At 42.6% G+C, this 13,277-nt stretch overlaps 1 protein-coding gene across 3 annotated transcripts in view; it reads left to right on the top strand.

Annotated features, from left to right (window-relative positions):
* The first annotated feature begins 496 nt into the window (after positions 1-496).
* DIP2B (disco interacting protein 2 homolog B) overlaps positions 497-13,277 on the top strand; it is a 221,688-nt gene continuing 208,907 nt past the window's right edge. Inside the window, exon 1 of one of the 3 annotated variants that reach the window (XM_036019035.1) lies at positions 497-760. In XM_036019035.1, coding sequence (XP_035874928.1) covers positions 661-760 — 100 coding nt within the window. In that variant the 5' untranslated portion in view covers positions 497-660. The remainder of the gene's footprint in view (positions 761-13,277) is intronic. The other 2 variants (XM_036019034.1, XM_028533424.2) reach the window with 2 other exon arrangements.

Below are 13,277 nucleotides of genomic sequence, written 5' to 3'. Positions count from 1 at the left end.
CTGAAAAGGATAAAAAGATAAAGAAGACTGAGTTTCCCTCTAGCAAGTAGTTAGAAGTCTAGGCAGGAGTAACTGGATTTTCCCTCCACTGTCATAAATGCTAGAACTGAAATCGAAACAAAATTGCTCCTGGCAAATGGGACCGGTAAATCCCAATAAAAGAAATGGCCTGTTTCACATCCCTATAAATGGGTAGGTGTCGATCAGGGTAAAATGCAGGAAGAGACAAAACAAAGACAAACACTACTAAGTGAAGAGAGCTGGAAAAGTATAGCCACGAGTCCCTGAAGAGTCCTCGCACACGAGTTCGTAAAAGGTTAAATAAACGCTGCGTGTTCACACCATCTACCCTTAATCCCATTTCGTGTTGAAGAACTCTGGGAGGAGGGCTTGGGTCGTCTTTTCAGGAACTTCCCAATAGAGGGCGCCGTAAGCCCGCGAGTTCCGAGTTTGACCGGATTGTGGAGGTGGAGCGTCCCCAGCCCGGGGGCGGGGCTGGCGCACTCACGTGACCCTCGCTCATGGCGGCGGCGGTAGCATCGGTACTGGCGGCGCTCGGCGGCCGGAGCCGGATCCTGTAGCCGGGGTGTGGGCCCGCGTCAGTCCGTCCCTCCTGCGGCCCCTTCTCTTGTCTTCCGGAGTGTGGCTGGCGGAGCCGGGATGGCGGAGCGAGGCCTGGAACCCACGCCGGCCGCGGTGGCGGCTCTGCCGCCCGAAGTGCGGGCGCAGCTGGCGGAACTGGAGCTGGAGCTCTCAGAAGGTAGGAGCCGGGAGGGGGTGCGAACGCCCGGGCGCCGCTGCGGATCGTGGCGTGAGGGAGACCAGGTCGCCGCCGCGCGCCCTGGTGGCCTTGCTGGCGAGAGGGGAGGACGGTGCCGGAAATCTGGCCCCGGCTCCAAAGGGCCGTCTTTTCTCCTCTCCCACCCGGTGAAATGGGTTTCTCGTGTCGTTCATTGTGTTCTGTGGGAGAGGGTTAAGCAGGGGCTTGGGGAAGAGGTCCTCCGCAGGCCCGGGCTGCTTCTGCGCTCCCTGCGCCCCGAAACCCAGACAAAGCTGCGCCCTCCGCGTCTGTTTGGGCATGGTCCGGGCATGTGGGCACGGTGGGGGTGGGGGTGAGGCTGCTAGCAGGGCGGCTGACAGCTTTCTCCTGTCTTCTACCCTTTTCGAGGGGAGGGCCCCACGCCTTTTTCAGCCACTCTCTCCCCTTCAAAAAAAGAGAGAAAGACACATGGGAAATCTGCAGCATATCTTCCTCCTTTAACAATGCGAGACGCCTTCCCAGTGACAGTGAGATAGAAGCAGGGTGGGCCACTGAGGGTCCTAGAGAGATTAGAAGCAGAGGCTTTAATCGAGAGAGAGAGAGAGAGAGAGAGAGAGAGGGAGAGAGAGAGGGAGAGAGAGAGGGAGAGAGAAGAAGAGACACGCTGCTGTTTTGAGACCACCTTTGTCATAAGGGTTTTTTTCTCCTGGTGCCTGTATTCGAGCTGCATTTCTCGCACCTGATCACCTTTTGGAGTCTTTGAAGAAGGAAGGACCGGTAGCATGCAAATCCTGGCTGGTACCCTCTTTCTTTTGACAATGGAGTAGTACTAGGAGGGCTGGGTTTATTTTGAGAATTAAAAGAACGAAACAAATCAAGCCACTGGTATTAGAGAAGTCCCTCAGATAACAATGAAACATTGCTCTGTTGTGGACATGTGATCAGGCTTCTTGTGCAGTTGTGATCAGTTCTCATAAAGTTCCTGTTTTTGTCACAGGCTGCCTCTGAGACAAAAGCAGCATTTTGTCCAAGGTTGATGTCAGCACTGTGGTGGTGTCCCCAGTGTTGCACATTCTTAGTTCCTTGCCACAGGCCCTCTTCACTGCCATTTTTCAAGTGGATTAAAAATTGTTGATTGGAGAAGAAGAATGTGGCAAGTTCCCAGGAGAGTTCTGACTTTTTGTTTACTTATGGAGACATTATCTCCTCCACCCCCACCCGTCCTTTACAGTGAAAAACCAGAGGTAGATTTGAGTGTTGTAAGTCCAGTTTGACATGGAAGGAAATTTCATTTGCGTTTAGCTACCAACGTATCTATTAATCAGTTAGGAAGTTATTCTTTGGCCAGTCCCCAAATCAGTGGCAGTGGATGAGTTTGTTTCAGTGATTAGGGCATTGCCATTCCTTCTGCCTCTTCAACATACTTTATTCTTCTCAACTAAAGCATTGCCTTTAAATCTGTGATGACTTCCATGCAGTTCTGACTTTCAAAACAGTTACTTTATAGTACAAATCAGCTATCTTTGGTTAGCCAGAAAGAAAGGTTGGGCTGGATGTTTTCGCCAGAACAAGATTAAAAATAGGAGTTGATTGCTTTTGCACCTAGAGGGAAATCCTGCAAGCTCCTTATTCTTGATATTTCTGCTTCCAGCTGATTATTGTTTACTACTTGGGATGTTTCTAGAGATGATTCTGAGGAACTATTTCTAGGACTCATAGTGATTAGCTCACCTCTCTCTCCTTCAGAAAGGTGTGAAACTCCTACAAACCGACTACCAAGGCTTAAAGATTTTCAGGACAAGTGCATGGTTTGCCTTCCAGTACAGGATTGTTTTGGGTGACATATAACTTAGTTTCCATTGGTTTCTTTTAGATCTATACTGTATTATCCCGTATTGCATCTCTTTAAGCAGTGGATAACTGGAAAAATGCAGCTGAAGAACCTTGGGCCTGCAGTGTCAGCAACTTGGCCATCCGTTTTGCTCTTGCTTAAAGCACAGAGTGGTTGCTGGAGAAGTAGGTAGATATTTTTAGGCATTCAAATCAAGTTGAAACAACCCAACAGCCCCCGAATCTATAGCATGGTGTTATCTGTGATGTTTGTACCATATTTGGAACCAACCTTTGTTTTACGTTTTTTCTACAGTTACTGCTCTGACAAAAGTACTTTATTCTTCCAGAAAGAAGATGCTTTTAACTATGTGTTTATCACATGTTGCTGGCCTTGGTGCACTCATTCCTTGATATTACTTATTTTTTTTCAGGTTCAGGCTATAGTTGGTCCTAATAATATTGATAGTCTGAGCCATCTACTGTTAAAGAATTGTCTTTGTGCTTGCCTGTACTTTCAGCTGCAGGCTTTGGTGATAGATCGGCCAACTCTGTGCTGAAACTCGGTTGGTGCCTCCTCGGACTGTCTCCGCAGAGCCTGGTGCACAGCCCATTGCCGGGGCTGGGGCTCCAGCCAGGTCAGCATGGACTTAGTGGTTAAAGCCTCCTGCTTCTGCACCAAAAAAAACCAGTAGCCTGAAACTCGCTGCAGAGTCATGTACAATTTAACTTATACATAATCACGAACTTTTCTGAAGATAAATAGAATAGATAGGAGGCTTCTACAGAAATCCCTGTGATTGAAAAAATTTTTATGATCCACAATATTATTATATTTACTATATATTTGACAGTAGGTTCTTTTGCCTGAACTTTATTCATATGTTTTAATTAAGTATGCACATAAAGTAACACTAATGTGAGAATTATTAGTTTAAATATGCCTGATAATACATTATATTTATGTAATCTTATATATCATGTCATCCAAGCTTCATTATGACTTTGTGACTAGGTAAATAGATACTATCACTTCCACCCCATTTTTGGGATTTTATTTATCTATTTTCAGAGGGAGGGGGAAGGAGGGAGAAAGCAAGAGAGAGAAACATCAATTGGTTGCCTCTTGCACACCCCCAGCTGGGGTCCTATCCCATAACCCAGGCATGTACCGTGATTGGGAATCGAACTGGCAACCTTTTGGTTTGCAGGCTGGCACTCAATCCACTGAGCCACAGCAGTCAGGGAATCCCCTCTGCCCTCTTTGGTTTAACAGGGGAAAACAGACACAGAAAGGTTAAGTGTTTTGTCTAAAATTGCTCATGTAATAAGTGCCATCATCCTAGGTTGCCATGTAATTATGGCATCTGTTACCATCATATGATTTAATATCTTGGCTGTTATTGATTGCACAAGCCATTAACTCTTTTACTTTGAGGAAAGGCTACAAAAACAGTTGTATGCTACAGTTCCATTTAGTCTGGTTAATTCTCTTTCTGAACCCTTTCAAATCTGTCATTCATGTATTCGATTCAGGCATTTCTTTTGTGCCCACTATGTGCTAGGGATACAGAGATGAGCAGGGTACTGTATCAGCTTCCAAGGAGCTTCAAGTCTGGTCAGGAAATCACTTAAAAATACCAACAAAACAGTGCGCACATGAGTCCACGATGAAGTTCTGTACAGAGGCTGCCTTCTAAGAAAAGAGGAAGCTGTCTGCTCTGTTGTTGTAAAAAAGAAGCAGCAGAGTACTTTAAATATGAGATTGGTTTGGCTGGCTGGTAGAGAGGCTGTGATTTAGTCTCTGCAGTTTGGTCCTGTGTGTGAAGGAAAGAAGGACATAATAAATCTCATACTTCTGGGGCCTGTCGGAAGGAATGCAAGTCTCTCAGTGTCTGAGAACAGTCCAAAGATGACAACTGGAAAGGTATTTAAGATAAAATAACACTTACAGGAAGGGACCCTCCCTTTTCTTGTTTGAACACTTCTCTGAGCACAAACACAACAGACACAGTCACATCCTCCCTTTCTGCTATCTGTTTCATCACAAATCTCAGCAGTCCTTGAAACACGGGGCTGGGTCCACCTTGAAGGTGGAGGGGTAAGAGAGGGCCAAGCCCTGGGAATTGAAGCGAATCCTCCTGAGGATTTGGGCAGAGGTGGGGAAGTAGAAGAGGAAGAGGAAGAGGGTAAGCTACTGGAGAGAGATGGTATTTCAGTCTCAGAAACGACAACTAGAATTGAGCCTCCAGAAACAGGCAAATCCAAGAGGGTTAACTTATAATGGGAAAGTTAACTAAATATGTAGCATAGTCATGGATTCATAGGACACGCCTTTATCAGCAAGCTGTGTCTAAGCAGCCGACATACCCGATGCTAGGAGCATTAAGGAAAGCAGGTGTGTGGATTTTTAAATAACCCAACCGGGGCATTATCCAAGTGATCTACACCCTAAAAATTTGCGTGAGTTTATTTTTGGTGGGCTGTACTCCTCTTTTGTTGGAACTCACCTTGAGGAATTGTTGTCAGAGCCTGTGGCACATTATTTTGAAAATCCTTGTGGTGGCAAACTGTCATTCTTTGAGTGTGGATTTTCATTTTATGATTACCTTAAGTCAGGTTAGAGAAAAGCTGGTTGATGTTCTTTTGGAGTCCAAACTGCTTGTGACTGAAAAAATTAGCGTGATTACAAACTGGTTTTTAGTCATGACTGTCAGAAAATTAGAATGATTGTGAAATGGTTTTGAGGGCAGTTCCAGAAGTGGTGACAAATTCTTTCTGTTGGAAGAATGATTCACCTTGCTATAAAGGAGAGCGCTTACTTGGATGCCTTAGTTCCATAGTGTGTTTTGAAAATTAATCTTGCTGTTTGACAGTCCTGTAGCGTTGAGCTGGATTTTTGGATAAGAGAAACTCTTCCTTCTTAGCCAAGTCCTCGGTGGCTCTTTTCTTTCCTGGCCTGTGGAAGGTTTAGCACCTCAGGGTTGATAGTTCAGGTAGTTGGTGAAAAAGAGTCTTCACACTATATTTGTGTTACCATTACTACAGTTTTCTATGGTCTCTCGTCATGGTTAGTTCAGGAATGCTTTTTGAAGTGTTCCCTCCTGCTAGTGTGCAGAATTTCTCGAAATTCTGTGTGAGAGTCCAGCTGAAATACTACCTTTTTAGTGAAACTGACCCTGGCCATTCTGAGCTCTCTGGCTTCTAACCTTATAGCATTTACACTTTATATCACTTTTGCTGATCATATGTTTTATAACAATTTAAATTGCTTTTTATTTCATGATGTAAGCTCCTACAGAGGTGAGGTCATTTATACCATAAGCTTCTTTAAATAACTCCCACTCTTTCTTCTTTGTATTGTTTTAGGAGTGCAGTACATTTTTGCTCATTTCAATTTGGTTTGAACTGAAACATAAAGTCTCTGTCTTGTCTGTCAGTCTCTGATGCCTGTGCTCCCAGCCTCCATGCTGTAGTGACTCAGTCTGTCTTGGGGATTTGGTTATGGCAGACGGCCGGCTTGTATAATCAGTTGTTTGAGAGGCCTGGGTTTTGGCACCTGGTGGGCCTGGGTCCCAGTCCTGGCCTGTTGCTTATCAGCTTTGTGACCTTGCACAGACTGCCTAACCATGCTGGTTTTAGTGTCTTCAATACTTAAAAAAAGGAACGTCAGTCTCATTAGAGTTGCACGGAGGTTTAAAATGAGATAATAGGAGAAAGACAGTGTAGTGTGTGGTGCATATTTAGCGCTTGGTACATGTAATCTTTATTTCTGATAGTGACCTGCAGTGAGTTGGCTTTTTTTTAATATCGTGTGTTACTTAGCAGGGTGTGGTTATATGTGCAGCAATGAATGGAATCAGTTCGTGTGTATATATTTTTGAAAGACTTCCCTCCATCATCAGTCGCTCCTGTCAGCACCCTCTACCCTTAGTTCAACACGTGCTGGGTCACCATAGGCAGCTGACTAGAGCAGAGAAGAGTAGCTGGCTCGTTTCATACAGACTTCTGGGATATGCACATTTCCGAGCCTGTAGTTCTAGCAGGTGGCTCCGAGGTGTAAGCGTGATTTCTGAGACTCAGGCATGTGCGAGCTGTGAAAAGGCACATGTGGATGCTCAGAACCTTCAGAGAGTTTTTGACTTTTCTTTCTTCATCCAGCTATTTTCAACCTTTTTCATCTCATGGCCATGTAAACTAGTTACTAAAATTCTGCAGCACATCAAAAATATATTTGATGTCCAACCAAAAAAATAGGTATAGTTTTGATTCAGTCCAACCAAAAAAATAGGTATAGTTTTGATTCATTCACACCAGATGGCTATTGTGTTGGCTGTTGTCATTTCTTTACTTGACAGCCTAAGGGAAAAGTGGCCAGTGCCTCTGACTGAATAGTCAGGTACTGCATGTTTGAAAAAGTCTGGGGGCACATGGGCTGAAAATCACTTAGTCCTCCATTTGTGCTTAGTGAACAGATGCTTTCCGTTCCTCCTCAAAGAGTTCTCTTGCATCCACTTTTCCTTTGGGGCGTGTTTACCGCCAGCTTTAGATTTAAGGGCTTGCTTTTTGACTCCCTTCACCTTTAGATTTATGTTTCATCTTTTAAAAAATATGCTATCCTAGATTTTTACTCCTAGAGAGTCTGAGTTAGTGCTTTTGTATACAAGTAGTTCATCTCTTTTTGGTGATTGAGTACATCACTGAAGTTTAAGTGAGAGTTTTTAAACATCTGTGCTTCTAATGAATAAGTTGCTTTTCCTCTGTGGACAAGATAACTTGTGAAAGGCCATTTCTTTGGAATTCTGTAGCTCACAGCTGACAGAATCTGTGGATGCATGGATTGAATGTGAGTGCCTATGCACCTTTTTGGGGGACAGAGTCTACAGCTTTCATCGGTTTCTTAAAGAGGACTGAGAAGCCAAGTTAAGAACCAAGTCTATCACCTTTCATTCTCACTAGCTTGTAAGGAAAGCCAAACTCCCTCAGCTTCCCTCTTCAGCACTCACAAACTTATCTGTATCAGTTCCCACCCTTATCCCTTTTCCTTCTTTTTGCGGAGGAAAAAATATCCCCCTACTCTTCAACAGCCTGTCCCTCTGATTGTGTTCTCAGTCCCATATTCTCCTCTTCTGGGATCTTGGGAGCATACTTCATTGATTGATCTATTCATTCACAGTCTTTTGTCTTTGTCTCTTTTCTCATCTTTAGCCTCTCACTTAACACTTGGCTCTTGGCTCCTCTCCTTCAGCCTGTAATAAATATGCTGAAGTTTCTCCCAACTTAAAAGCAGGAGCTTCCCACATCTTGTATTGGAATCAGCTTGCTCTCCTGTGCTGGCACTCTCTTCCGCTCATTGATCCTAGAAAGCATAGGCTACTACAGTTCCTTTATCTTCTTACCTTTGCTCACCCCTCAGTCCATTGCCGTGCCTCATCAGGTCTCTCAAACAACTGTCTACAAGGCCACCCATGACTTCTACTTTCAGATTGAAAAGTACCCACAGGATATAGCATCTTTGTCTACAGCATTGAATACCGTAGATCATTATCTTTATAAAACTCTCTCCTTCCTTAGCTTTTATAGCATCACTTTTCCCCGCCTCCCTAACTGTTTCTTCTAGGGCTTCTTTTTCTCTTCTTCCTGATGTGGGTGTTCCTGATAGCTGTCATTAGTCTTCCTCTCACTTCACACACACTCGCTGAGTCATCTTGCCCTTGCCCAGGGCTCCAGCTGTCATGGCTGGGAGGTGGCTCCCTGGTCTCTATCTCCAGCTCTGACTCCTGTGCTCCAGACCTCCCCTTGGTTCCCCTAAATTGCTGTAACTTCGTTAAGTCCAAAGCTGTTCTCTTTATTTCAGCCTGCTCCACAATTACTCCCTAATTCAGAATGTCCACTTATCCAGGTAAAAAACTGGGGGTCGTTCTTAATTTCTGATGGATCACTGACTTTTGTTGATTCTACTTCTTCCCCTTCATTTACCCTGTCTTTGTAGAGATTCCTATCATCTCTTGATAAGATTATTGCAGTAGTCTCCTAACTTGTCTGCCTTCCTTAGGTGTCTGCTTCCTCCAGGCTTTCGTTCTCTATTCTGGAATGAAATGCTCATTCTGAAACACAGATCTAACTGTGTCCTTTTCCCTGTTTAAAAGTTTTCATTGACTTCTCCCATCCACGGGAGGAAACCAAGCATCTTTTGTGTACCCAGGCCTGCTTGCCTTTTAGCCTTATTTCCTGCCCCTTCCATGTGTTTCTCTCTTTTCTGGCCATGCTGAATGACTTGTACTTGCCTGAATGCACTGTGGTTTTTGACGGCCATGCCTTTGTACACGATGCCTTTCTTTGAGAAGTGCCCACTCTGGCATGTTCTTTCTCCTTTTTCTGCCTGGTTAATTTGTGTTCCACTCAATTTCCTGTGAGAAGCCAGCCTTTCCTAAGCTTTCTTAAGGAGTTAAGATCTCTGTATAAGTAGGCATCAATTATTGAGTGCTTATTATGTAACAGGCCCTGTACTTAGTATTTTGTGTGCCCTGCCCCATCTGTAAGTAGGTGCTGCATAAATAGCCCCTATGATCACGATGATGAGGGAACTGGGCTAGCAAAAAGCACCTGAACGTTGCGGAGTGCGGTGTGTGCTGAGTCTTGCCCTGTTACACACTACCTGATCTTTACTGTTCTCCCTGCCTCTAACAGTACCATTCTGACATGAATGAAGGGCAGAGGGGAAAGAACTCTGGACTTGAGCCATTTAGAACTGAGATGAAGTCCTGCTTTTGCTTACTGTAGTGGCTGTGGGCAAGTCTTTGAAATGTGTGTCTAATCCTAACAATCCCTAAAGATAGGTGTGTGATTTCTACTTTGTAGAGACTTGTTAAAAGACATGAAGCCTGACAGTTCAGGGTGCTGAGGGTTGGAACCCAAGTCAGCTTGGCTCTGACCTCCACAGTGCTTCCCCATTGCCATTCTCCTCCATCTCCCTAAGTCATTTTTCAAGTAGTTTTGGCAAAATTCTCTTCCATTTTAACTGTTGGGCCCCATTTAAGATACAGCTTCTGTCTTTGGGGTTTTGGAGGTAGGGTTCCCTGGAGGGAAAAGAATGGAATGCTCTATCCTATCCTCAGAGAAGTTGATAAAAATAAGAATGAGGTTGGTTATTTATTATTATTATTATTATTATTAATATTATTATTTTAATCCTCACCTGAGGACATTTTTTTTTAATTGCTTTTAGAGAGAGAGGAAGGCAGAAAAAGAAACATCAATATGAGAGAGAAGCATTGATTAGTTGCCTTGTAAGTGCCCAGACCAGGGATTGAATCCCTGACTGAATCCCAGGGATATATGCTCTGACCTGGAATCAAACCCACAACCTTTGGGTTATGGAACAACGCTCCAACCAAGTGAGCTACAACAGCCAGGGCAAGGAGTGAGGTTGGTTATTTTTGACCTTGCTTTGCCAGAACCAGGGGCATCAGAACTCTAAATCATATTAGGAGAGTTTCTTTCATGCCAGCCTAGCTTCCCACAAGATGTGGCTTCTTTATTTTTTAAAAGAACAAAAAATATTGGGTAAAATCCTGTAAGACTTATCTAAAGTAAAAGATAATTTTATGTGCTTATGTTTTGATATGAATTTACTTTTCTTCCTTGCATTGAGATGGGGATGATGAGAAGCTGAAAACCCAGGAGGAAAATATTTTGGATGTCTCACAGGACAGCCCTAACTGGAACTCCATAGGTCTGGCGTCTTGGAAAAGTCCATTGGTGTGCACTGGATGTAATCCAGCTTCTGGATTCCAGATACAGGGTTGTGGTTACATTCTGGTTAGGAAGGAGGTTTTACTATTGTCATTGTTCCCTTCCTTAGGGTATTTAGTGTTTAATTTTAATTAATGAATTTTAATTATTAACTTTAATGTATAGGTTAATGTAAATATTTCTGTAAATGACTTGTACTTAATTGATTTTTCTTAGTTATTTCTTTCTTTTTTTTAATATTTTATTTATTTATTTTTTAGAGAGGGGAGGGAGAGAGAGAGAGAGAGAGAAACATCAATGTGTGGTTGCTGGGGGTTATGGCCTGCAACCCGGGAATGTACCCTGGCTGGGAATCGAACCTGGGACACTTTGGTTCCCAGCCAGGGCGGAGTTATTTCTTATTTTGTGAAGGAATGGTGTTCTGATAGCTCTTTATTTTCAGAGGAATAATGCTTTTAGGGGTAAATTACAGCATCTGTGGGTCAAGTTATTCATAGACTGGAACATAGGCTTTAACTCAGCTCAGGCATGAACCGCGATGGTGCTGACCAGTCTTGTGGCTGAGTCTCCTTTACAAAAGGGGACTAGTTGGCATCGTTAGGGAGAGCTTCTGATAATTTCTTGTTTAGTAGATCTGTGACTGAGGCAAACAGGCTTAACATTTTTTTTTAAATTGAGGTATCCCCTGGCTGGCATAGCTCAGTGGATTGAGCTCGGGCTGCGAACCAAAGCATCGCAGGTTCAATTCCCAGTCAGGGCACATGCCTGGGTTACAGGCCAGGTCCCTAGTGGGGGCCACATGAGAAGCAACCACACATTGATGTTACTCTCTCTCTTTCTCCCTCCCTTCCCCTCTCTAAAAAAACATGATAATAATAAATAAATAAATAAATAAAATATTTAAAAAATTGAGGTATAATTGACATCCAGTTATATTCGTTTCAAGTGTACAACATAATGATTCAGTACTTGTAGATATTACAAAATGATCGCCACAATAAGTCTAGTTAACATCAGTCCATCACTGTACATAGGTACATATTTTTTTTCCTGTCTTAAAATTTTAAAACAGTTCCTGCCATTCTTACCTTATTGGACTTCCTTTCTGGTTTGGTGAGACTTTCATTTTTAAATTTAACATGTAGAAAAATCATAGGTATGAGTTTTCCTCTCCATAGCATTGTTTTTCTTCAAGGAGAACAAGGGAAATACTAGAAGACAAACTTCCTGTTTTAAAAAAAAAAACATGCAACCTCCTCATTAGTTGGTTCTCTGAGCTCTGCTCTCTAATGGTACTTCTGTATTATAAATATTTTTCAAATTATCTTAAAGCTATGAAGTTTTCATTTGCCTGAATGTTCTTATCTGCCTTTGTAAGCCGCTTGAGGACAGCATCCTTGACCATAAGAGCTTTGAGTGCTCACTCAACCAGTGAATGAATCCGAACTGTTCTTATTTCCCTGTCAGTAACTGACAGACTCTTTTGTTACAGTCGGGCTTGTTTCCTCCCAAGTCCGACTGTGACAGACTTGTTTCCTGACAGGCTCATTCCTACTGCTATGCCTTCGCAGTGTTTTCTTTGTTAGGGCTGCCTTTTCTCCCCCTAAAACGTCCCTGCGTTTCAGGGCCTAGCTTCGATGTAAAACCAGCTGGCCTAGTTAGTCCGTAGTAATCTCTTCTGTTTTAGACTGTTGTTGTATAGAATAATGCTTCTACTATTTGTATAATATATGTATGTTACAATGTATGTATAATATGATATAAATCCATAACATATGTATATTATGGCTTCTTTTTTTTTTTCCTCCTCAGACTGTAGGTTTCTTGAGTGTAATGACAAAGTCCCCCACCTTTTGGAACTTCAGAGGTGCTGAATGTATCAATATAGGTACTTTGAGCACGTTTATGTACAAGGTCTGTTGAGAGGGTGAGGGTAGATTAAAGGCAGATTTCCTGTTTTCAAGGAGTTTTCAGTCTAGTAACTTTTAATTATTTTTTAATGTAGTGACTTCTCAACAAATAGCTGTTTGGGTTTAAAAATATTATTTTAGGTAATTGTCTTTTGAGCACTCAGAAGCATTTTTATTCTCTACTTGAGTGATAAGGTAGCATTTGGTCCCCTTTGAAATAACTGTGGGAAGGTGGCAGCTTGCGCCCATCTCTGCTGCCCACCTTTGTGAACTCAAGTCAAGTAAAATAACAATTTCAAAGCTTAGAACAAAAATACCAAGAGTTAGAGGGGGAACTCATGAGGTAAAGTTAAAGGACTTGGAGAATAGATTTGGGAAACCTAAATGCAAATAAGAAGAATTTTAGAAAGAGAAATAACTAATAAAAGAAAAATTTCCTCAGCTGAAAAGAGATTGCAAATTGAAAAAACTGCAGATTGAATGGGTTCACTGTGTTGGAGGCAAGATTGATAAGGAAAGGCACAAACCTTTTCTGAAAGCATATTCTGAAGTCATTGGTAAAGGAAAAAGCCCCCAAAAGCTCGTAGATAGGAACATAGAGTTAAAACTAAAACGACAATACAACAGATTATTTGTAATACTGTAACTTTGATGATGGTGTAAGAAACATCTGCAGACCATTTAGAGAAAAAGCCTGCATTCCAAGAATCGTAGATTCTAGATGTTATTCACCTTTCAGGTAAAAGTAAGCCCTCTGTAAGTTTGCAGGTGCTCAGAGATTGTTTCACTCACAGACTTTGTATCACCCACAGACTCCACTCCAAGCAGCATACTCGAGTCAAACAGATAGTGTAGAGACTCCACAATAGGAGAAGGAGAGGAGGTAGTGGTGGCCAGTGGACACTGATAGGAGAATAGGCATATTATATATAGTAAATATATAATTGTATACATTGAGAGTGATGAGGAATATGTAATATAAATGTGAAGTAAGGGTCTTTGAAATAGAAGAGACATTGTAA

The sequence above is a fragment of the Phyllostomus discolor genome, chromosome 2 (assembly GCF_004126475.2).
Source record: "Phyllostomus discolor isolate MPI-MPIP mPhyDis1 chromosome 2, mPhyDis1.pri.v3, whole genome shotgun sequence".
Classification (NCBI taxonomy): domain Eukaryota; kingdom Metazoa; phylum Chordata; class Mammalia; order Chiroptera; family Phyllostomidae; genus Phyllostomus; species Phyllostomus discolor.
This window is presented reverse-complemented; position numbering and strand designations above follow the sequence as displayed.